The sequence below is a fragment of the Protopterus annectens genome, chromosome 5.part0, assembly GCF_019279795.1.
Source record: "Protopterus annectens isolate FY-2018-M chromosome 5.part0, PAN1.0, whole genome shotgun sequence".
Taxonomy (NCBI): Eukaryota; Metazoa; Chordata; order Ceratodontiformes; family Protopteridae; genus Protopterus; species Protopterus annectens.
In genome coordinates, this window is record NC_056735.1 from 733,306,826 (window position 1) to 733,332,863 (window position 26,038).

General features: G+C 38.5%; 1 protein-coding gene across 2 annotated transcripts in view; it reads left to right on the forward strand.

The window, feature by feature from the left end:
* The window catches only part of DYNC2H1 (dynein cytoplasmic 2 heavy chain 1), a 6,555,988-nt gene that overhangs the window by 1,769,839 nt on the left and 4,760,111 nt on the right, over window positions 1-26,038 (forward strand). For both annotated transcript variants that reach the window (XM_044072582.1, XM_044072581.1), the window contains one exon: window positions 1,576-1,703. In XM_044072582.1, coding sequence (XP_043928517.1) covers window positions 1,576-1,703 — 128 coding nt within the window. The remainder of the gene's footprint in view (window positions 1-1,575; window positions 1,704-26,038) is intronic.

The window sequence follows — 26,038 nt, forward strand, 5'->3', positions numbered from 1 at the left end:
GCATGTCATCCCAGGCAGACAGACATTGGATCCCCTTTGAATGACACCAGAATTTAAGCCAATTATTAAAGCTGATCATCTTATCACTGTATTGTGGCATCATTCTAGGTGAAGGTCGGATACTGCTCAAGGTCAGGGTCATACCTGCCTGGGCTACATAATCAGAGAGCTCCTCGATGTCCCTTTTCATGTAGTCCAAGGAGGTATGTCTCAGGTCGTTGACACCAGCGTGGACAATGACTGAGTCGTACTTGTACCTGCTGTTGAGAGACCTGAGTGCTTGTGTTATGTGGCGGATTCTAGCGCCCGACAGGCAGCTTACTGTGACCTTCTCCTTACTCAGTCTGGTGGCGGGGCGTCAGTGTGTCTGACTATGGAATCACCAATGACAAGTGTGTCTGGCATTTTGTTTGGCCTTAAGGGCTGTGACTGTTTGACACTCTGACTGTGTGGTCTATGTGTTGCATGTGTTGGGTCGTGAGGTGGTAGTTGTTTGGGTGTCTGCTTTGGTGGCCTCTGCTGTTTTGGTAAATTTTTGATCAGAGCCTCCGAGTATGTCTTTGTGTGAGTATGTGTATGATTTGAAGTTGTGATGGTACCATGTGTGACTGGGTATGTATTGTGTGTGGTTACCTTCTCCTCCTGTCTGGTCTTGCCAGTCCTATGTTGAGAGAGCTCAGCCTCCAGTTTGGCCGTATAGTTGCATCTCTCGCATGTATTTGTGTTTTGTGGGAGAAGGAGAGGATTGTCTGTGTACATGAGGCAATTGTAACATTGCCTCAATATTCCCAGGTTCACCAGTTGAGTTGGGGAGGACACTAGCAATTGATCCCTCGACATACTAGAAGTAGTAGATAAAGAGACTTTCAAAGGACTCCGGGGGAAGTGGGTTTTAGACTGGTGGGGTACTATCTATAATAAGAGTGCTTTATCAAGGGGCAAGTACTGTAGGAGTAAGTGCTAGGCTTTACAGATAGAGAATAGTCTACTTGGGAATCAAGTAGAGATGAACTTTTCAGTTATAGGATATGCTGGTTAGATCAGCAGTACAGCTCGAGGAAGGTAGTTCTAAGGGAAAATTTGAAGAGTGGAATTTAGATGGCCCGAATAGTTTAACCTTGTTTAACCGCCGCTGCTCTTGTGTGCAACAGTGGCAACTCAGCTAAATCGCTATGGCGCATTTAGCGTGTTTTATAGCAGGGGGCTGAAGGGAGCTAGGAATTGGCCCAAAACGACCAATGGACTACTAGTTTCTGGCTGAAACTTCACCAAATCGGACAAAAAGGCCTATCATTCTTTTTAACTTATTATATAGTTGCTCTTTTCTCCCCACTTTTATACCTTTTATGACTTTTGTATTTTTAGAAGTGCTTTGAGATAAATTAATAAATGAAACTGAATGAAAGTCATTAAACTATACCCAGCTTACTGAAAGTTTTGAATGACCACTGCATATTTCCTTTGGCCACATTATAGAATTAAGCTGCCTAATTTAGGCAAATGTATTTAGTACACAATTATGTCTAAGCAACAAAAAATGCAAGAATTTAAGTAGGATGTTTTACTGTTTAATAGGAGTGGGTAGTACTTGGGCAATTGGACATTGAAGTACTGGTTGAAAAATGTCTTCACACTGTTCAAGACTGGGAGAAGAATTTTAAGGCCTTGAAGGCTAGAGGTAAAGATGCAGAACGTCTGCCAAGGTAATGTACTGCAACATTTTTTCCCTTTCTCTTTTTTTTTTTTTGCATTTTGAGCACTACTGCTGTATTCCTTGATGCATTGTTTGTGATTTAATATACTGCAAAACATACACATTTGTTGCAGCTTTACTGATTAAACTGATAAAAGCTAATTTATTCTAATCAGTTAGAGTCAGGAAAATTCATTATGCCACAAATTAAGAGCTGCTACATTTACTTACCTGATTTTAACTGTGTGCAAGAAGTTTTTAATACTGCCTTTTACACTGAAAAGTAGGGCTAGACTGCGCAGGTTGTAAGCAGATGAAGGAGAACCAAAGCTAGTTTAGTATCTGAAAAGTCGTAGCAATTATTAGACTTGCCCATTCAATTTGGTTACATTAACATTGATCCATTTATTCCACAGAAGGTTGGATAAGAGGGGAAATACAAGTCTGGAGTATATTATATTGTACTTCAGTTTTTCAGTGTTAAGAGTATAGACTGCACAGAAGAAATGTTTTTAAGTATTGTAAGGGAATGTTGTGCATTTTTGAATATGGTGTAGCACACATTCAGATGGACAAAATATCTAAATCTACTTTGGGTCCATATTTTTCATTAGTGTGGCATAGATGTTTGGGACAAAGCTAGGAAAAAAAGGTAAAGTACAATGTTATAAATAAGAAAAGGATGTTTGCAAACTTTATTGTACTTTTATTTTATTGAGAGCTCAATTAAAGTTTTGTATAAGGAAAGATCCTCTGATATGATTAAATGGGCTTATAATGACATTAACTTGATTGTAAATAACCTTCCAGTTCACTGCATTCAAGAGGCAGGGATCTATGGAGCTAGACATGGAAAGGGTGATGTAAAAGTACAGTTTTCACAGAAAAAAATGGAAATAATTAGTTTTCAGAGAAAAAAAAACTAAAAAGGGTTTTCTACAACTTGACTTTTGGTGGAGGAGGAAAGCAGCTGCCTCTGCCAGTGTACTCCTGAACTTATAGGTTCATAGGTTCATACTAGGCTATCTGCCCTAGGACATTTGTAAGCCTAGCCAGAGTGTGTGTGGCTTTCACCACCCCTTAGGATGAGAATACTATACCCATTAGTTTACTGTGCCTCTGTCCAGCAGTGACACAGAGATGATTCCCGGGGTAAACCTACGATCTCCCATCCACTCGTCAAGATTTCTCTTGAACAGAGTCAGTAAGGGGCTCTGCCTCACATGGACTGGGACTCTGTTCCATAGTGTAGGGAGTCTCTGGGTGATGAATCTGTCCCTCCAGCATGTCCTATTTATATCCGTGTTGAGGTTTAAGTCTCTTGCTCTCGTGGCTCTGGTGGATTTGGATTTTTTGAGGTGGAGCATGTCCATTAATTCCGGGTTGGACATGGCCTTGTATGTCAGGCACAGATCACCTCTGAGCAGACGGTATGCGACTGAATAGAGCTGGAGTTTCTTCAGTCGGGCAGCGTATGACATATGTTTGAGCCCCTTTATCCTTTTGGTGAGGAACTTTTGGGGTCTTTCCAACTGCTGCAGGTGTCGGGTAAGGTACATTCCGAATGGGGCGTTGTACTCAATCATTGGTCTGATAAGTGAAGAGTACAGGGGTAGAATGACCTCTCCTGATCTGGATGTGAATCCCTTCATGATCAGGTGGGCAATATAGAAGGTCTTCCTAACCACTTTGGCAATGTGAGTGTCAAAAGAGAGGTCACTGTCAACTTGGGTCCCCAGGTCCCTGATAACTTCTTCCGTGTTTAATGGATTACCACCTATGTGGTAATTAGGGGTTACCTTATTTTTCCCAAAGGGTATGACTATACATTTTTTGGCATTTAGCTTAAGGCCATGGCTCTGGCACCAGTTATCCATTTCTATGAGACCTCTCTGGAAGATGTCTGTGTCTGATGGAGTGTCAGTTATGGTGCCCAGTTTGCAGTCATCTGCAAATTTTGTCAGCCACAATCCCCCTATGTTTGCCTGCACTTCAGAAAAATAAATGCCGAACAAGAGGGGGCCCAGGACTGAGCCCTGTGGGACACCGCTCGTGACCGGCTTAGAGTCTGACATGGCACCAGCAACTCTAACCCTGTGGGTTCTGTCCTTGAGCCAGTTTGCAACCCATCTTGTGACATATGGGTTTACATCTAAGCTGGTGAGCTTTTCTATGATGCCCGAGTGGGGTATTGTGTCGAACGCTTTTGCTAGGTCAAGGTAGGCTGTGTGAACTGCCTTAACCCTCATCAATGGCCTTAGTGACTGTTTTGAAAAAGTTGACCAAGTTCAAGAGGCAGGATCTGCCCTTGACAAAGCCAAATTGGGTAGGATCCAGTGTCTGTAGGTCCCCAATGTCTTTATTTATGAGTTCCATTATGATCCTCTCCATAGCTTTGCAAACAAGGCTCGTCAAGCTTATGGGGTGGTAATTTCCAGGGTCCGTAGAAGCACCGCCTTTGTGGAGTGGGACCACAGTTGCCGTACGCCATTCTTTGGAGTGCGTATCCTGTAGTAAGGCTAAGATTAAACAGCAGCCTTATGTGTGGGTTTAGTTCCTCATTGAGTTGTGTAGCACACAGCCGGGGACACCGTCGGTCCCATTGATGCTGTGTTTTTGCTTTAGAGAGCAGCTCTCACCTGGGCATCTGAGATGTTTGGGAGGCTAGACTCTGGTGAGATAGATATTTCTCCTTTTGGGGGGGAGGGGGGGAGAAATTAGCACTGAACCTGTCTGCCAGTATGTTGGCAATGTCTGTGGGTTCAGTGATTTTTGTATCATTTTGGACTAATTCTGAGCATATCTGGGAGTTTCCACCCAGGTTTCTAACATAGCTAAAGAAGGCCTTATGATTGTCTTTTGTGTCTTTAGCGATTTTTCTCTCAAAGTTGGCCTTGGATGATTTTATGAGTGATCGTAGTTTTTTGCTAGTATTGATCACAGATGCCTTCCCTTTTAGGGATTTTGCTCTGTCATGTAGTAGCTTTCTCCTCTTGTTGTAGAGTTTGTTTATGGCTGGGGTCCACCACACCGGGCGCCTGCCTTTGGTGGAAAGGGTCTTGATTTTATTAGGGATTGCTTGATCCATACATTCCTAGAGGTGCTCGTAGAAGGCATTTGTAAGGGTTTCAGCAGCGTGGGTTGTGGTTTCCACTGGCTCGGGGGCCTTGAAGGATACCACTCCAGTCTTAAGAAGTGTGAAGTTTGCTTTTGAGAAGTTCTTCACTGTGGTCTTTTGCTGGGGTTGGGGGGGATGTGGATCTCCAGTGAGATTAATTTATGGTCTGATCTCACCAATGAGGGATATACTCCGGTGTGGAGCATTTTGTCCCCATGTTTGTGATGATCAGGTCTAGTATATTTTCTCCTCTTGTGGGAATGGTGACTAGTTGTTCCATAGCATTTGAGTTTATGAACTCCAGGAACCTTTGGGCTAGGGTGTTGGGGCTTGAGTAATGTTCCCAGTCTATGTTTGGGTAGTTGAAGTCACCCAATATGATGGTGTTTGGAGAGACATTCATACTCTCCAGTGTCTTCAGGAAGGCTGTGTGGGTTTCCTGAGTTTGAGAGGGTGGTCTGTAGCATGCTACAAACTGTAGGGCAGTTTTACCTATGGTTAATTGCACCTGGATGGTCTCCAATGCTTCATGCGTTGCCACTAACCTGGAGGTGTGGGTATCCTTTATGAATATGGATACTCCCCCTCCTTTTGTGGTTCGGTCCAGATTTTGGGGCCAGAACGCATGATATGAGGTATAACCTGACAGTGCTGGGGTGCTCTCAGGAGCCTTGAACCAGGTTTCAGTCACAGCACAGACATCGATGTTCTCCATACTGAGGAGGGCTTCGAGGGCGTGCATCTTGAGGTTTAGACTTCTGGCATTGAGCAGTATTACCCTTAGTTTTTTTCCATTTTTGTTTTCTAGGACGGTAGGTTTATCATTTGAGCCTTGCCTAAAAAAGGCACTATGGGGGTGGCAAGAGCCTTTGCCAATATCCGGAAGCCCAGGGGTGACAGGTGCAAGCCGTCCCTTGTGAAGCAGCGTGGCTTGTCAAGCATGTCATCCCAGGCAGACAGACATTGGATCCCCTTAGAATGACACCAGTAATTAAGCCAATTATTAAATCCAATGGCTTGGAACAATAATACTGCTGCAAGACTGTCTCTTCTTTCCATTAACTAATTAATTAGCTTATTTCCTCTCCTACTTTTATCCACACACCTACAAAAACTCTAGCTCCATTATTGACTGGATTCTAGTCTCTCATCCTAACCTCTATCATCACCCTGAATCCCTTCCAGACTGTATTAGCAATCACTCCCCTATACGAGTCCTAAGGTCCTCCCCCTCACCTCCCCAAACTTCTCAAATTCAAAGAATGTCGTAAGCTAACTAACTACAATCCAGAGACCGTTAATAATCTACTCTCTTCCATTGACTCGTCCTTTCTCTTCCACCTCCCTTTAGACGAAGCTGTTCTCCAATTCAGCACTCTTTCTTAGCATTTTAAGCACTTTGGCACCCCCCAAAATAGAGTTAAATCTCAGTACTCACCTTGGCTCACCCAGTCTACCAGTGTTATTATCCACAACAAAGACTCTGGAAACATTGGATAAAAACAAAATCTCTCGCCTAGTACAACAAAAATATAGGGAACTTCAGAATCTGGCCAAGAAAAACATACGCATTGACAAGAACAACTTCTACCACGACTCTCTGTGCACACAGTCTAGAAACCCTAAAAATGTTGGAATTCTGTCAATCATATTCTCCACCCTGGAAACCCTTCTACATCCAACCCCTGCCCCAATAACACTCCCCAAGATACTGCAAACACTTTCAACACTTACTTCATTGACACCATCAGTAAGCTCATGCCACCTTCTAATCCAGCAAATCACTCTCTTCCTACTACCCCCCTACCACAATGTTGCCTTTCTAATTTAATTGTATCCCCACCTCCTATATTAAACACCTCCTACTCAAAATTTAAGTATACTCCCCTTCTGCTGATAACCTGCCTTCTGTCTTCCTAAACCCTGCAGCCAACTCCACAGCATATCCAGTTTTTCCTCATCAATCGCTCTGTCTGAATCTACTGTCCCATCTCTTTGGAAGAAATGTCACACTATACTTATTCAGAAAGGGAGTAACTCTGTTGAACCTTCTAACTAATCCCCCCCTCTCCAAAATTCTTGAGTACTTTGTAAAAAATCACATCACCCCTACCCAGCGTGTCTTCCGCCCCATCACAGCACTACAACAGCTGTCATTTCCTTTACTAACGCCACCTCCATAGCCAGAGACAATAAATAAATTAGTGTCCTGTCTATTCCTAGATCTCTCTAAAGCTTTTAACACTGTCTCCCACCCTTTCCTTCTCTCTAAACCTGCTAAACTTAATCTCTACACTTCTACTATCTCTTGGTTTGCTAGCTACCTCTCTAACAGACAGCAATCGGTCAGATGTCTCAGTAGTCTATCACATTTTCTCCCCATAAAAATGGGTGCCCCACAGGGCTCTGTTCTTGGTCCTCTTCTCTTTATTATCTTTACTAACCAGCTACATATATCCTGTCCTCAGTGTTTCCTTATACAGTATGCTGATGATTCAGCTGTCATCTCCATTGCAAACAACCCTTCTGACCTGTACTCACTCAAGCCTCATTCTTTCACGCCGCATCTTGGCTTTCTAGCAACCAACTGATACTGAATCCCAAAAAGACAAAACTTCTCCTGTTTCTACCTAAATCTGTTAATCATCTCAAACCCTCTTTTTCAGTCTCTTCCCTCAGTAACACTACTATTTCACCTGACTCTCACACAAAGCTCCTAGGAGTAATTTTTGATGACCAACTTAAATTTGACCTCCATGTACACCATTCTATAAAGAAAACCCATCAAAAACTTGGCCTGCTCTATAGACACCGAAGGTTCCTTACTCCTAACTCCAGAATTTCACTTTCCCAAGCTTTTCTCCTACCTAATAGCTTCTACTGCTCTCATATCCTTACTAACCTACAATCCTCACCCCTATACTATTTTTGATACCTCTTACTTCTCTCTCTCCATGTTATCTCGCAGCATAATAGCTAACACTTGATCCTAGACATATCTCCTCTTCCTCATCTCTCCTTTCCCTTGCTAACCACTTCTTTACTTACTTCTCATCATCTTCCCTGCATACAGAGCTCTTTTTTTTATTAAGTATGTTTTAAGTCCCATTCCTGATAAATTTGATTTTATACTTCTTATGAAACTTACTTTTTCTAAAAACTATACTGTGCAATTTATCATTTAAGTTGTGTTTGGGAATTTATATATCTTTTTACTATTTAAAACTTGTTCTTTGGAGGTTTTCTCCCCGGGCCTCCGCTGAAAAAGGGCACAAGCTCAGACACACTAACCCGGTCAACAAATGTCAAATAAAGAAATAAATGGAGGTGGTAGAAATTGGCACTGCTGCAGGCCTTGTAGCAGAAGTTGTCAGTTAATCACATGGCAGATCATTCACATACTGGTGCACAAGAGATTTCCTAAGCACATAAGCAGTAAGAATATTAACACCATTACATATTTGGACTTCAGAGTAACTTACAGACTAATTCAGAAACAACTGCTGCTTAGTATTACAGTCCGTACCATCTTTCTCTGCCTGTGTTTCTTGATACTTCATCTTGTTTATATACTTAAATGGAATGGCTGCAAGATTATCTGTGTTTCAGGAGGCGTTTTTTCCACTGGATAGCTACCTTGAGTATGACTGGTAGTATCTGGATGAGGGAGGGGAAAATGGGTACAAATGTATATTGGGCATGAGCTGGGCTGAAAAAGTCTAACTTAACTGTCAGTTGTTCCACAGATGGGCAAAGTACAAAGGCAGCAAGTACTGAATGGCAAATAATATATGTAAAAGATAGGGCAAACAATAGACCACCATTACTAGTACTGTCAATGTTGTGTTATTCATAGGTCATAGGTAGGTACTAGGCTATCGGCCCTAGGGTCCATACAAGCCTAGCCAAAAAATGTACCCTGGCTTTCGAGACCCAAGAAAATTATTTTCCTGTGCCCCTGTCGAGCAGAGCCACAGAAGTGATCCCCGGGGTGAATTTCCCATTTCCCATCCAATCATCAAGATTTTTCTTGAAGAGTGCTAATGAGGAGCTCTGTTTGACATAGATAGATAGGTAGTCTGTTCCAGAGTATGGGAAGTCTCTGGGGCAAGAATCTATCCCTCCAGCATTTTCTGTTTGTTGTGGTGACAAGGTTTAGGTCCCTAGAGCATGTAGCTTGGAGAGATTGGGATTTCTTTAAGTGGAGCATGTCCAACAGCTCTGGGTTTGACATAGCTTTCTATGTGTTAGGATTACTTACTGAAATCAAGCACTTTCAGATGACTGTCTATACACTTTTCACAACTTTAGCTGGCATAGTCAGACAGTTATTGCAGTTGCAATACGGTGACACCACCACTTAGAATTTTGTCACAGGTATTAAATGCTAGCCAGGATTTCAGCCAGCTGTATTAGGTGTAGTATGTTATGAACAGTTATGTCTACAAACTGCTTTTATTTTTTGAAAGTTTGTTTATTCCTTTATCTTTTAGGGCTAAAATTTTAAAATAGTTTCAGAATTAAATTTTTCTTTTTCCCCTTTTTTGTGTGTGTGTGCGTGTGTGTGTATGTGTATATATATATATATATATATATATATATATATATATATATATATTGTGACTTCCCTACTCTGGGCCAGTAATCGAGGAAAACCCACCAGCACGGGAGGCAAAGTTATTGACAAGACTTTTTTAGGGAGGTCCGATGGGACTCGTTTTGGAATTGTTTCAGACTTTTTTGGACAACAGTTCGCTTGTTAATGTTGATGAAAATATTTCTGATGGTAATGCTGGCAGTTGGAATAACGGTTTAAATGTGGTAAACCTTTCTAAGTTGTGTTTGTCCAATGAAATGCTTAGTGTTTTATCTAAAGGTACTAAATTTGTACCGACCAAGACACCAGAGCTTGTGGACTTACTGGTGGATGTGAAAAAGTTTGTTCGAAAGCTTAATTTAAGTGTATATTTTTCTGATCATTCTACGAATGTTGGAAATGTTAATAATGAGATATCTGATGATGAGCTAATGAATTTGAGTGTGTATGAATATGATGGAATGTCGTTTAATGATGAAAATGTTTTTGAGGAAGACAATGTGTCTTGTGTTACTGATAATTTTGGTGGGGGTTACAGTCATATTGAGGTTCCATGCTTTTCTAGCAGTAGTAGCTTTTCACCTCCCAAATCTTCTTTAGCTATCAATACATTTGAATATATTGTATGTTCTCGCATTGAGAAAGGTTATGGGGAATTTTGTAGGATAAATAAGGAATTTAATCTGAAGAAATCTGAATGGTTAGCTCTTAAAGAGCTTAGATCCAACTTAGGGAAAATGACTATTAAACCGGCTGATAAGGGAGGGAATTGGGTTATCATGGATACCGTAAAATATGAAAGTATTGCCAATGCCTTATTAGCTGAAGATACATATGTTAAACTAAATGGTAATCCTCTCAAGTGTTTTTCAGAGGAGCTGACAGAACTATTGGAAAAGGGAGAAAGATTGGGTTTTCTTTGTGGTAAGGACATCAAGAAATTAACAGTCATGGAACCTCGCCATCCATATTTTTACATTATTCCTAAAATTCATAAAAATTTAGAAAATCCTCCTGGTGGGCCTATAATTTATGGTATATCTTGAAAAAGTGAAAACATTTTTGGACTTTAATTTCAAAAAGTATTTACCTAAGGTTATTTTGCATGTAAAAAATACTCAGGATATATGTTCAATATTGCATGGGGTGGAATGGAAACAGGATTATTATTGGGCAACAGTGGACGTTTCATCCTTATATACTAATATTGGCAGAAGGTAGGGTCTTGAGGTCATGCAGAAAATGATGGGTGAGGGACCTTGTACTACATTTTTGTTATGTTTGTTAGAATTCAGTCTCGCACATAATTATTTTGTGTGGAATAAGGAATTATTTTTACAAGTCAAAGGAACAGCGATGGGTGCAGCGTTTGCACCCACCTATGCTGTTACTTACATGGGTGAGTTTGAAAAGGAATTCATGTTTCATTGTGAATTTTTTGTGAATCATGTCGTCTTTTATAGACGTTACATTGATGACCTCATTTTCGTTTGTAAAGGTGAAACATATTTGAACAATTTATGATATGTTTGAACGAAAATGCTCATGGGTTAAAATTTACTGCTCATTGTTCTCCACATAATATTTCATTTTTGGATGTGGAATTTTATATTGGGAAGAATAATAGAGTACAATATAAACCGTTTAGGAAATCTACAGCAGTAAATTTCCTGCATGCCACCAGCATGCATCCACCCCATTTAATTAAGGCACTACCTGAAGGGGAGTTCAAAAGAATATTAAGGAACACTTCAGAAATTGATTTAAGGGAAGGAGTTTGTGAAGAAACTCTCATCAGATTAACAGCTAGAGGTTATGATAGTAATGCACTATCTAGCATTAGGGATAGGTTATGCAGAACTAAGGTTTTTGGAAGGGACAAATATTATAAGGAATATTCATGTTTGTCAGTTAGTTCAGTTAAAGATAAGATATTTTTTGTGTCAACGTTTTCAAATTTTTCTTTTATGGGGGAACAAATTTTGAAAGAATTTTGGCATGTTGTTAGTGATGATCTTAGTGTAGGGCATCTATTTCCCAAACATATAACCTTTTCTTACAGTAGATATTGTAATTTAATAGAATTGTTAAATAGAAAATTGATATATTGTACTGATAGAAATGTTGGTATGTATTGTTGTGGGTGATGTTCAGTATGTGGGAAAGTAAAAAACATGCATGGTTTGAAAATTAATGGCAAAAGATATTTTGCATTTGAAAAATTTGATTGTCAGTCATTTGGGGTGGTGTATATTTTAGGGTGTAATTCTAGTATACCTTTATGGTACATTGGACAGACCACTAGAAGGGTTAAAGTGCGCATTTTAGAGTACTTGGGGGATATAAGAAGGGGCAACATGGAAAATGCAGTAGCTTCCCATTTTATTAATTCACATAATGGGAGTGTTGATGTTTTTTTATTTAGCGTGTTGGCTAGACCCCATGTTTGTGTAGAGAATTTCAAGACTGCATTATGTAGGTTGGAACATAAAATGATTTTGGGATATCACACGTTATTTCCTAGGGGAATGAATTTGGAGAGTGGGTTAGTGATATAAAATTGAGACTTTTATTTACATTTTGACATTTTAGTCATATTTATGTGACATATAGTCATTATAATCTTGAAAAAATTAATTTGAGGATATATTTATCGTTATTTATATACTAAATTTATGTATTCAGCAGCAATATATTAAAGTTATATGGGCATTAAATATGTTTTAGGTGGAAAATGATTAATGTTTGTAAAAATGTTTGCAAAAATGTAGTATTTAATGATCGTATTTAGTGAACACATTTAAAAAATGCATTAAATATTGTATTTATTTTGTTCTTTCATAAAACTGAAAAATGAATTGAATAATGATATAATTGACAATGTGGAATAGATTAATTGATAAGTATATAAAAGGAAGATGTATGTACATGGTAAATGTTCCATGAAGGCGAATTGCCGAGGTACCAGAACGTATATTTTGTTGGATTAAAGGAATCTTCCTTTCACATTTTCTGGATAGTATCTATTTTCTGTGTTTTTTCCAGTAATCAAGGAGCCTTAATCCTCACCACTGACACTGGAGAGGGCAGTCCACTTGGAACAAAAATGGATATACCCAATATTTCCAGATGCAGCTCTCTGCATCAAGCACAATTTCCCTTTAGAGCACACAGAGAACATGCTCAGTCCAAGGCTGGTTTCTCTGTCTCTCCAGATCCCCAGTAAGCCTCCCCACTGGCTCAGTTGTAGAGCTGAGTTATCAGCTGAGTGTCTAAGCCAAGTCCTCCACCACTTTTTCTGTGAAACCAGTGCTTTATGTCCCTGCTCCCAGCAGCTGACACACACACACACACACACACACACACACACACACACACACACACATTCACAGTCTTCGAGATTTGATTTGCCCATACACACACACACACACATAAACACACACACACACACACACACACACACACACACACACACACACACACACGTGGGAAAGGCTGGCACAGATTTACTAGCTATGCCCCCTTCTGCCCAGGCTACAAGGTAGATACACTGCCACCAGACACTCCAAAGCCAGCTACTCTAAGGCTCTTGCAAGGGTACCCATTTATACTGAGTGAAATTAATAATACAAATGATAGAGTTTGGCCAATGCAGTAAGGCTATCAGGAGTGGCCACAGAGTCACTAAATAGATACAAGTACTCTCAAAATGTAAAATATTCTCTAAAAGACCATCCACAATGAACAGTTTAAATATATTTAATAAAGAATAAAAGAACATGAAAATACTAAATATCTACTTACAATAAACACGAGTTTCAATCACAAGAAATATTAAAATAGCACAGATGAATAAATTCAGACAGATACAGAAAAACAGTACTTAACTAATCTGACTACATTTTCCTGATTGTTCTAAAGAATTACTATTCCCTGGTCACTTACTAAAGCAAGACAAGATGAAGTAGGTGAGAGATCTTTCTATGTCAGATTCCATAAACACAGACTGCCCTGAGATTTCAGCCTTACGTAGTATTAAAATATCATTACAGAGCTAGCTTACAGAATGACATCACAGGGTTCCTATTATTTAAGCGAGCATTTAAAGTTGCCAAAAGTACGGAACAGCGATTTTTTTTTTTTTTTTTTTTTTCCTATGGAAAAAAATGACTGGGCTGTTTTCAGGACTTATGCCATTTCCTCCACTGTGGTGCGATCTCCGAGTTGGAATATTTAAGTGGGGGGATGAAGCCCCCAACTTTATTTTGTATTTTTTTTTTTACGGATCAGCAATTTTTTTCCCTGGGAAAAAAAACGCTGATTTGTGTTTTCGACATTTTGCATTTTTGTTCTGTTGGGCTGTTTTGGGAAAAATATAAAAAATAAAAATCATACAATATGCTGGTTGCATAAGAGTGCATAACCTTAAACTAATACCTTGTTGTGTGTGTAAACCCTTAAACTAATACTTTGTTGAAACACCTTTTGATTTAACTACAGCATTGTTTTCTTGGGTGCACACCTGCAATCAATTAGAGGTTGTGATTAACCCCAAGTAAAGTTAAGCTGTCCTAGTAGGATTTTCCTGACATTTACTCAGTTGCCTGCTACAGCAAAAGCTATGGTCCACAGAGAGTTTACACAGCACCAAAGGGATCTCATTTTTGAAAGGTATCAGTCAGGAAAAGAGTACAAAAAAAATTGCACAACATTGGATATATCATGGAACACAGTGAAGACAGTCATCAAAAAGTGGAGAAAATATGGGACAACAGTGATGCTGCAAAGAATTGGACATCTTTCCAAAATTGATGTAAAGACAAGACAAAAACTGGTCAGGGAGGCTGCCAAGAGACCTACGGCAACACTGAAGGAGCTGCAAGAATTTCTGGCAAGTGCTGTTTGTGTACTACATCTGACAACAATCTTCTCTATTCTCCATATGTCTGGACTATGGAGTAAGGTTGCAAGATGGAAGCCTTTTCTTACACAGAAAAACATTCAGGCTCGGCTAAGATTTGCAAAAGAAGACATCATGTCTCGCAGAAGCATGTGGGAAACTGTTTTATGGTCTGAGGCCAAAGTTGAACCTTTTGACTACAATTCCAAAAGGTACGTTTGGCTCAAAAACAACACTTCGCATCACCAAAAGAATGCCATCCCCATGGTGAAGCATGGTGGTGGCAGTATCATGCTTTGAGGTTGCTTATCTTCACCTGGAACTGGGGCTTTACTCAAGGTGAAGGGAATTATGAACAGTTCCAAGTACCTGTAATTTTTGGCCCAAAACCTGGCATTTTAACAGGGATGTGTACACTTTTTATATCCACTGTCTATATTTGTGTGTGCACGTGTATATCTGGATTCACCTCATAATCTCGAAACACTGAAATATCAAATTTCAGTATCTCGAGATCATGAAACCGAATCCACAAAACACCAAAACCCTGAACCCAAGACCACGAAATTCAAAACACCGAACAAAATGCACACTCTACACCATACAAACACCACATCACCCACATCACAACATAAACAAAACTACACACATACACAACTCATACACACACAAGCATGGGGGCAAACCACCCTGCACCCCCATCCCCCCTACTTATATATACTAACTCCAAGATCGCACAAACAGGAAACAAAAGCAAACTCAAACACGCACATTCTCCAGTCCCTCACACAAACATCAAACATATCAGCACACTCACATACACTCTAACTCCCACTCAAAACCTTTACAAAACACTCACTTACCTGACATAACACCTAGATCCACACACGGCACCGCACACCATCAACACACAATCCCGGACATTATGTAGCATAAGGCCCTAACAGTGAATTCGAGATATTCAAATTTGCGATTATGAACTTGCGCTATTGTAATCCTTCCGCTTTATAGTCTCGAGATACTGAAATTCAACATTTCAGTATTTCGAGATTATAAAGTGCTCCCATATATATATATATATATATATATATATGTGTGTGTGTGTGTGTGTGTGTGTGTGTGTTTGTGTGTGTATATGTGGGAACTCCATTAATTTCCTAGACACCACCATCACTATTGAACCCTCCCAAAGGCCGCATCAGTTCCACAACCTTCAGGAAAGATGCATATAGAAATAACTTCCTAAACTATTCCAGCCAGCTCCCACAATTTATGAAGCTTAATATAGTGAGAGGACAGTTCATCAGACTGTCCCGTCTACTAAATGATGACAAGACTTTCCGCTCTGAATCCCTGTTTCTACTAGAACTTTTTATCCAAAGGAATTGTTCCAGATCTTTGGTTGAAGAAATACTCAGTGAGGTTTCCTCAGCCCAGTACACTAGATTCCTGGCCATTTTAAAGTGTGGTTTTGAACAGAATATTAAAAGCACCCCCCCCCCCCAGTTGACCGAACTTTAAGCTTCTCACTGTCCATTAGTAGGGACATGACCGGCATTAGGCAAGTTTTGTCTAGCAATTGAAACATCTTAGGCAGCAACAGTTCCTTTTTAAGGATCCTTGGCAATGCCCCGACTTTTGCGTTCAAGAAAACCAAAACGCTCAGATTTGAGAACAGAGATATTCCTTTTTTAACAGGGGCCACAGGACACGATACAAGACCACTGGGAATGCACAACTGCGGCCATTGCGTAGTCTATAAACACCTTTACAAAAGGCTACGATATGTTTCTACAAACGGTAATTTCTCAGTTCATTTCAGAAAACATTATGATTGTAATACTACCATACTGGTTTTCTTCTACTTGGAGAAAAACCACAAGAAAATTATCAGTCCACATCAAAGACCATTTAGCTGCAGTCAGTTTTCGTAGTGAATATAATGTTTTGCTAAACATTGTACCCAATGTGCAAACTTTGATGGTTTTCTGTTTTTCGTGCTGGAAAAAAATATCCAAATTTTTGGTGACTGTGATTCTTATTTAGAATATAAAAAACTAGGCTGGTAGTTATGACTGAAAGCAAAGGTGGCTCCTGGATTAAATGAAAATGTTAATATCAAGTACGTCTTGCGCTGGTTACAGTAATAGGGTCCTTATTGTTTTCACCTTCTTCTAGTCTGAACCAATACCACTAACCTACAAGGAAGATGAATTACGTCACATGCAATGATTTGTTTTTGTCCTTTTATTCTGAAGAAGTTCTTGCCATCAGTAAAAGAACAAAATGCTAAATACCAGATTGGCTTCCTGGTTTTCTTCTGTACAGCTATAGAAGTAGTTTTTGTTTGAGATATAGATGTATATAAAATGTGTTTGCAGTGTTTTGTGTGTGTAAATGTGTGCGTGTGTGTGGGGTATATATATATATATATATATATATATGTATATATATATATTTGTGTTTGTATATTTGTGGGTGTTTGTGTATGTATATTTATATATTTTATATATATATATATATATATATATATACACATATATATGGATATCTGTGTGTGTGTTTGTGTGTATATATATATATATATATATATATATATATATATATATAAAAGTGTGTATGTGTGTATATATATATAATATATCTATCTATCTATATATATATATATATATATAGATTCACTATATAATCTTGAAATACTGAATTTCAGTATCTCGAGACTGTATAGCTTAAAATCCACATAACCGAAAACACACAACCGTGAAAATTAAAATCTCGACCATATACATACACACACCACCACACAAACAAACACACATACACCTACCTAGCTACACTACAAGAAACAAAACAACACACACAAACACAGCATAGCATACAAACACACCTACCCTACCTATAAGCAGGGGGGCAAGCCACCCTGCACCCCCCCTACTTATATAGACCAACTCCGAGGTCGCACTAAACACACAAACACATAACCCACCACTACACACAAACTAAAATCCCTACCCAATACCCTTACGAAAGCACCACTTACCTGAATCCCCAGCTAAATCCACACACAGCACCACACGTCACGAATGCGACAACACAACAGTGGATTTGACTTTTCCGCATTCAATGTTGCGCATTTTCGCATAACTGCACTTTCGACTATACAGTCTCGAGATACTGAAGTTCAGAATTTCAGTATTTCAAGATTGTATAGTGAATCCACACACACATATATAATATATATATATATATATATATATATATATATATATATATATTTTTTTTTTTGTTTTGTTTTGTTTTTTATTTTATTTAAACACCTTTATTAAATGTTTACATTGTAATCTATCACATAGGTATACATACAGAAATAGTGAAGAAAAAACATCACAAACATTTTTCATTTCCATGCATTATACAAAAGCTTTGTTTTTAACAATTATCCTTCACTGCAGCATTAAATAATTTGCCCATTTCCTGCATTCCTGTAAACCTCACTCCTTCTCCTGAACATTTTTCTGCAATTTTGTTTCCACAAATCCCATTAATTTCTGTGTAATTTGCTCCTTCTCTTTTCTAAACAATCCTGTATCTTATTCTTTTATCTCCTTCACAGTGTTCATTACTTCAATTTTAGTTGGTTTAGATTCTCTTTTCTCTTAATTGTTTTTTGGCAGCCAGTAGAATTTTACTTAGTGAAGTCTTAACACGTCTGAGCAATTCAGATCATATATCACAGCTCAAAAGAATAATTTCCTTAGTTGAAATCGTTTGCTCCCTCAACAGTTCTGAGAAAGTATTCTGTAGAGAATTTTTAAAATCTAACCGAAGCCAAAAAATTCACCAGACAAAAACTGCAGGGTGCTACGTAATGCTGCAGCATGGTTGTTTATTCATCCAATAATCTGATACATTTCACCTTCAGTAGATCTAACATTCTCTGTTATATTTCACTAATAAATACAGTCCCTTTCTTATGATCAAATTGCACAATTAATCAAATCATTAAATCATTGTTTAGTAAAAATGTCTCTTAATAACTAGCAATATTAATTTCTTGATTCAAATTTGAGGAGGTGATTTGGGTACAGAAATGTCAATGGAGACTAAAATGACTTAAGATGTAAAACTATTTTTTTCAGGTTTGAATCACGAAATTAATATTGCTAGTGTAATTTGTTTTTTTTTTTTTCATTTTTAATTGTTTTATTTTAGTTCAAGTAGAAATTTAAAAAATCCGTCAACTCATTACATTTCCAAAACACATGTTCCCAATTATTTCTCTCTGTCACATTAAACCTACAACATTTGCTCTCTTCCTGAGAAAAAAATTCTCTGAAGTTTACTTGTGGAATAAAAATACCTTTGCAAACACTTCCAAGCAAAAGTCCTAAACTTTCTAGTCTTTGCTGCATGTTGGGAATCACACAGATGTTGTCCCATTGTTCTTTTGTATATTGCAGTTGTATTCTCTTTTCCCAGTTGTTCCTGTCATCCTCTGACTCTTATTGTTGTGCAATATTTTCTGGTTTTTAGTAGTAACTTTTGTTTAGACTCGTTGCAAACCTTTGCCAGAGCTGTTCTTTCACTTGGCACTAACATATCCTTTCCTGTTTGTCCATGTTCTATTATAAATCCCTAGTAAGGAGGACAGCCTCTTACCTGCAGCCCAAATGTTTGCCTGGACTCCTTCCACTCTATCTTTCCCTCTTTTTTTTCCTCCAATAAATGCTAGTCACCTTTTACCTATTATCTTTACACTGCTTGCAGTTATTCCTTTTGTTAAAATCTCCTTTCTCAATTCCATGTTGAGTTAGCTCTTAGAATGTTTTTTTGCTACTTTTAATTTTCTGTATGTTTGTTGTTATTCTCCTTAATGACCTACATCCAAAATTCTTCTCTCTCCTTACTTCTCGAACCCCCCCACCTCATTTCATGTTTCCTCTCCATTCCTTACCACTTTGATCTGTAACTTTCTGCTTGTGATATATATTCGAGCCTTAACTACATAGCTCTAAAGTATCCCATTCAAATTAGCTAATACTAAACCACTTTGTTCTCTAGGAAGAATCCACTTATCCCATTTAACTCATGCCTTCTTCTCCTCCCAAATAAATTCTTTCAACTCATTAATAATTATGGCCCACAACTTCTAAAAAAATAGGCCTAAGACTGGAAACATTTTACTTCTTGTATTTTGCTGTCCATATCTATAATCAGGGGTTTACAGCTTCTCAGTTGTGTATTGTCATCTTTTTAGTCTCTTCCCACATATCCATAGCAGCAATCATAAAATCCTTTTTTAATCCATGCCCCTAAATACTTAATTTTATCATGTTCCTGTAAATATTGACTTTGGTGAACAAGTTAATGTGTAGGTACAAAGATGACCACTATAGCCTTTGTTTTATCTTCATTTATTTTGTATCCTGAAAAAAAAGTTAAAATGTATGAGTATTCCACAACACCAAAATGCCCTTTTTGGCTTTTATGATGTGTCGAGTAATACCTGCAAATGAAACTTTCACATGTCTTTGTTTATATCTAATGGGACGGGATGCTTCATAGTCCATTTATTCACCAATTTCACATAGTTGCTGGTCTTCTACCTGATCCTTTCTGTCTCCTAATACTGGTTTCTGGTTCAAATCCATCGTAACCCTGATTCTTCTAGTCAGATACTGTGCTTTTTTTTCTGTCACTCGTATGTTCCTTTTGGAAGGATGGAAAAGGTTTCTGTATCAAAGTCTCTCTGAGGTTTGTTATTGTGAGAAGAATGAGAATCAGAACCATTTTTGTTTGCTGTCTCATTTGTTGGCTAAACATTTTTATTTTCTCTAAAGCCTGTCCTGTGTCCAAAATGTCTGTTACAGTGGATATAAAAGTATACACACACCCCTGTTAAAATGCCAGGTTTTTGTAATATGAAAAAATGAGACCACAATAAATCATTTCAAAACATTTCCCACCTTTAATGTGACCTATAATATACAATTCAATTGCAAATAAACAAATTTATTAGGGGAAAATATAAAAAATAAAAAATGTACAATAAGCTGGTTGCATAAGTGCGCACACTCAAACTAATACTTTGTTGAAGCATCTTTTGATTTAATTATAGCATTCAGTCTTCTTGGGTACACACCTGCCATCAATTAAAGAGACGGATTAACCCCAAAATAAAGTTCAGCTGTCCTAGTAGGATTTTCCTGACATTTACTCAGTTGCCTGCTACAGCAAAAGCCATGGTTTGCAGAGAGCTCACAAAGCATCAACGGGATTTCATTGTTGAAAGGTATCAGTCAGGAGAAGGGTACAAAAAAATTTCCATAGCATTGGATATACCATGAAAAACATTGAAGGCACTCATCAAAAACTGGAGAAAATATGGGACAACTGTGACGTTGCAAAGAACTGGACGTCCCTCCAAAATTGATGAAAAGACGAGACAAAAATTGGTCAGGGAGGCTGCCGAGAGACCTACAGCAACACTGAAGGAGCTGCAAGAATTTATGGCAAGTACTGGTTGTGTACTACATGTGACAACAATCTCCCATATACTCCATATGTCTGGGTTATGGGGTAGGGTTGTAAGACAGAAACCTTTTTTTTTTAACACAGAAAAACATCCAGGCTTGGCTAAAAGTTGCAAAACAATACATCAAGTCACCCAAAAACTTGTGGGAAAATGTGGCCAAGGTTGAACTTTTTGGCCACAATTCCAAAAGGTATGTTTGATGCAAAAACAGCACTTTGCATCATCAAAAGAACAATATCCCCACAGTGAAGCATGGTAGTGGCAATATCATGATTTGGGGTTGCTTATCTTCATCTGGAACTGGGGCTTTAGTCAAGGTGGAGGGAATTATGAACAGTTCCAAATACCAGTCACTTTTGGCCCAAAGCCTTCAGGCGTCTGTTAGAAAGATGAAGATGAAGAGGAATTTCGCCTTTCAACATGACAATGACCCAAAGCATACATCCAAATCAACAAAATAATGGGCTCACCAGAAGGAAAATTGAAGTTTGGAATGAACCAGCCAGAGCTCAGACCTAAATCCAATAGAAAATCTGTGAGGTGACCTAAAGAGTGCTGTGCACAAGAGATGACCTCACAGTCTGACAGATTTGAACTGTTTTTTCAAGGAAGAGTGGGCAAATATTGCCAAGTCAAGATGTGCCATGCTAATAGACACCTACCCAAGAAGACTGAATGCTGTAATTAAATCAAAAGGTGCTTCAACAAAATATTAGTTTAAGGGTGTGCACACTTATGCAACCACCTTATTGTATTTTTTTTTTATTTTTTTATATTTTTCCCCAAACAGATTTGTTTTTCAATCGAATTGTGCAGGTTATAGGTCACATTAAAGGTGGGAAAAGTTTTGAAATTATTTATTGTGGTCTCATTTTTTTAAATCACAAAACCCTGACATTTTAACAGGGGTGTGTACACTTTTTTATATCCACTGTATCATCCAGGAAAAATATTATGAAGAAAGTTGGATACAGCATCTTGAATCTCACACTTGCCCCTTGACATTCCCTGAGTGCTGTGATTAACTTGCTTCTCTTTTGCTTAGTATACAGTAAGTAATCATTTTCCGCAAACATTCTGCTGTCCCCAATTTTAGTACTTTTCCCTCCTGATGCAATATTGTCAGGAGGAACTTTCTGCTGGTAATGTTGCATGTTTACTAATGTATGTTGCTGCTACTTTCTCATGGCCAGATTTGGAACATCAGATGCTTCCTCTGAATTAGCAAATTCTTCTGTGTAACACCAGTCCAGTTGCTTACCCATACTTTCATAAAATTAATTCTGTCTGTTCCTTCCATTCTTTTTTTGATACAGCAACAAATCTCATATTTTCCCTGTGCTTTTTCTTTTAACTCCACTATTTTTTAAACTGCTCTTCTTGAGAAGCCTTATGCACAAGTCAATCTTTTTTTATTTCATTCTTTGATTTTTGCATTTTATCAGTTCATCTAAAGAGGTAGTTTCTAAATAGGTAGTTAATGCTTCTATTTTCCAAGCATTTATTTGACATGTATTCCTTCACTGTTGCACTTACTTCAAACACTTCTAAGTATCTTTGATTGATTATTTTTTCATCTAAGTTACTAGAAGCCATCTCCTGTACCAAACAAAGCTGAAACTTGAACTGCTTTTTGGTGAAGATCTGCAAGCTCTTTCCAGACAGAGTTTGTTTCCTTCACTTTTTGGCTGATTTTCTTTTTCCAGTTGTAGTTTTTGCTGGCATCCAGGCTGTGCAATTAACCAGTAACTACCTTTATCCAAATTGATAAAGTGTACTGCCTTTTTTCTGAGTTTGTTGTCACACTGGGAGAGCTCTAATCATCCTGTTGATCATTGAGCAGCCATCTTGAAAGTCTCCAGATTGAAAATTAAGGTTGGATCTGTTTTACCATTTTGTCTGTAGTTTGTCATATTACATGGTTAGATTTGCTTGTTATGTTTTTCATATTTGGATCAGAATAATGTTTCTTCTTCTGTCATATGTTTTAATTTTGCAGGTTATATTTTCTTTCCTTGGTTTAACTTTTAAAATTCATCCTTGATGGGTTCTTGTTTGGATTTTTTTCTGTTTCATTCAGAATGCAGCATTCTTTTAGCAAAATTTCTTGTCTAGGAATGACAGCATACCTGAGAAGTTTATGCAGTGAGGTTGTGGAGGTTATGTTTTCTTTCCTTAATTTAACTTTGAAGAGTAGTCCTTGATGGGCTCCTGGTTTCATTTTTCTTCCCCAGTTAGAATTTAGCATTTTTTTTCAGTACAAGTCTGTGTCAAGTCATCCATTTCTTATTTGCAGTTGCATAGTTTAAAACTCAGTACTTTTCTGCCAATGGTGCAGTCCCCTATTTTAATGCTTAAACATCACATTGTCCAAACATCACATTGCTAGGTGAGATCAGTGTTGACATTTTATGCATGTTCTCATTGAAGAGAACAGTGCTGGCAACTGATACAGGTGCCAGAGGTCCAGGGTGGCTACTCAGCATTTATGGCAAGAAAGGTTGTTTGCCTACTTTGTGAAAATGGTAGAACTTGAGAGTTCTTCCAACCGAGAGCATTGGGATGATCCCTCTAATATTATAGGAATAAGGTATAGCATGGTCACAGAGATAAACATGTAGAAGTGTAGTCTGCACTTACGTCTCTTCAGTACATGTCCTCCTTTCATCTGATCCGCCAGATCCTGCAAGTTGTGAGCTTACCTTTGACTAGCAAGGACTCAAGCTCATCCAACTTTGGTATATTGTACTGGGATTGGAGGTGGTGTGCCCTTAATTCCCACAACAGGTGATGCATCTTGAGGTTCTTGCACTCCTTTATTTTTAGATGTTTGTCTAGACTCCATTAGAGACCAGTCTGCCTTCAAAGATCAGTCTTTGAAGTCATCCAGTCATGGATCTTTGTTTCTCGAAACCAAGGGTCCTGCTGAGACTATATCAAAACCCCTGTGAAGAAGAGACCATCTAGTTTGCCTATCCATCTCAGAGCCTAGAAATGAAGTCTTAATTCCAGCATAGGTTCTTGTGAGTACAGCATTCTGCTGCCTTGCCGCTTGTCAGTGAGTCTAGAACTCTGAAAAAGTATGGCAAGAAAGTTGCATCCTCCACCGTTTTGGAGATTAAAACACTCAGCTATTCATCTCATGTTTCATTTCAAACCCCACCTTTTGAGGAAAGTGTTGTATAAGTTTGACGGTCCCCTTATGTCTTAGTTGAAGGAGAACCTTTAAGAGACTGTGTTTTTGACTTTCATAGTGGGATACTTTGTGGCCCACTGCAGTTTTTGACTACATTATGCTTTCAATATTAGTGCAGGCTTAGGCATATGCCGACACAGAATAGAGTTGGTGAGATTTTATGCAGTTAGAAGGAAGAACCCAAGAGTAAAATCCTGTTTTTTTGGTGAAAGTTCTATTATGGTGCATTACCCAGAAACTGGCTGATGATCTTCATGGTGAATGTTTTGTAAGATCGCCCACCTTTTACATGTAATTCTGTTAGTCCTAGCCACCATCAGACAAAAAGGCCTTCTTAGTGTCCTGTAGTAGCTAACAAGCATTATGCATTCTTGACCTCTCTGATGCTGGTAGTAACACCCAGAAAGCTAACTCATCACTTTTCTGTATTCCTTATCTAGGTCAGGAGATGTCGCACTGTCCTGGAACCGTTAGTTCACCCTAGCTTGGAGAACTGTCACACAAGTCCAGTTGGATCTGAACATGGTTACACTTGGACATGTCCCTTAGTTCATCAGTTATCCCTAAGACGGAGCTTCAGTGGCGGATCATTCCTTGTTGTTAGATTTTTTTTGGTGGGGGGGCATCCCCAGATGCAATTACTTAGAGAGGTCATAGTGACTTTCCAAGTATTAAAAGTGGGGTAATATTTTACTCCCACCTCTTCCTGGTTTTGAAGGTGGTGGTGGGTGATATTTATCCCATTGTGGACATCAGTAATGTTAGCTGACACATCCTGTTCCATATAGTCACTCTGCAGGAAACCGAACCTTTGAAATGGTGCCGGAATGGTGTCTTTGGACGTGGTGCACATCCTTTTTGCACATAGGTGTTTAAGGTCCACAAAGGAGAGTTTTCTGGCTTGCTTCATTTGGGCATCAGTTCCAGTACAAAATATTTCCAATCTAGGCTTTCTTCAGCACCCAGAGTCTTCACCAAGGTGTTAGCCACGATGGCTGAAAACTTGCAGCTGAACTATCCTCTGGTGTTTCCTTATCTGCATGATGGTTGTCCAGTCCATGGACTCCCAGGTTCTGTATTTCATTGCACACTTTATTGGATGCAGTCCCTGTTGTGACCACTAATTAAAAGTGTGCTCTGATCCTGCCTCAGAGGAAGCCCCTCACTATGGTGGAGTCGAGCACAGAGTGTAATATCAGAGGGCCTAGAATGTCATTGTTTTTGAATTCTGGATAAATGTACAACATAGGTTCCTGGCTGAGACTCTGGTGCACCTTTTATTCTTGCTGGTAGCCACATTTTTGAAAATGCTATTTGCATGTAAAAATGTACTTTTTGCAGTAGACTGTAAGGTATCAATGGCTTAAGAGTTAAAACTTGCTTAGTGTCATTTCTTTAATATGTTTATTAAATTATTACATTTTAATCTTTCACATGGGTTTACATACATTAATACAAAAGAAAACAACCATAATAGCTTCCATTGTTATTGTCATGCAGTGTCAGTATATATATTTTTAATACTTCTCATTCCCTCCAACATTACATAAGTTTTTCACTTTCTGCTGTTCCTTAAACCTCTCTCCTCCTCCTCCTGAATATTCTGTGGTATAAAAGTTTAATTATAGGTTTTACACTGTCTCTTTGATAATGTGCTTATGTTTTCCATCATTTTTCTCACCTTCTGTTTTGTAAATGTGTTTCCGAGTACTATGCCACATTCCTACTGAAACTGTAGCAAGTTATGTTCTGTTTGATATTCAGATTTTATGCTGTTTTATGCTAATTTAGATAGCCATGTTTTTTAATTTCATAGGTGTTTACTAGGCTAATGACCAAAAGGGCCTTTTTAAGCCTAACCATGCATCCCAAATCTCTGACAAGTTATCTGTTTGCCTGTTGATATTCAGATTTTAGGCTGGATGTTCCTAGTTTTCAAGGGCATTTGTTCTCATTTTTGGTGTCTGCAGATGAGAGGTATAATGGCAGCCAGGTAACA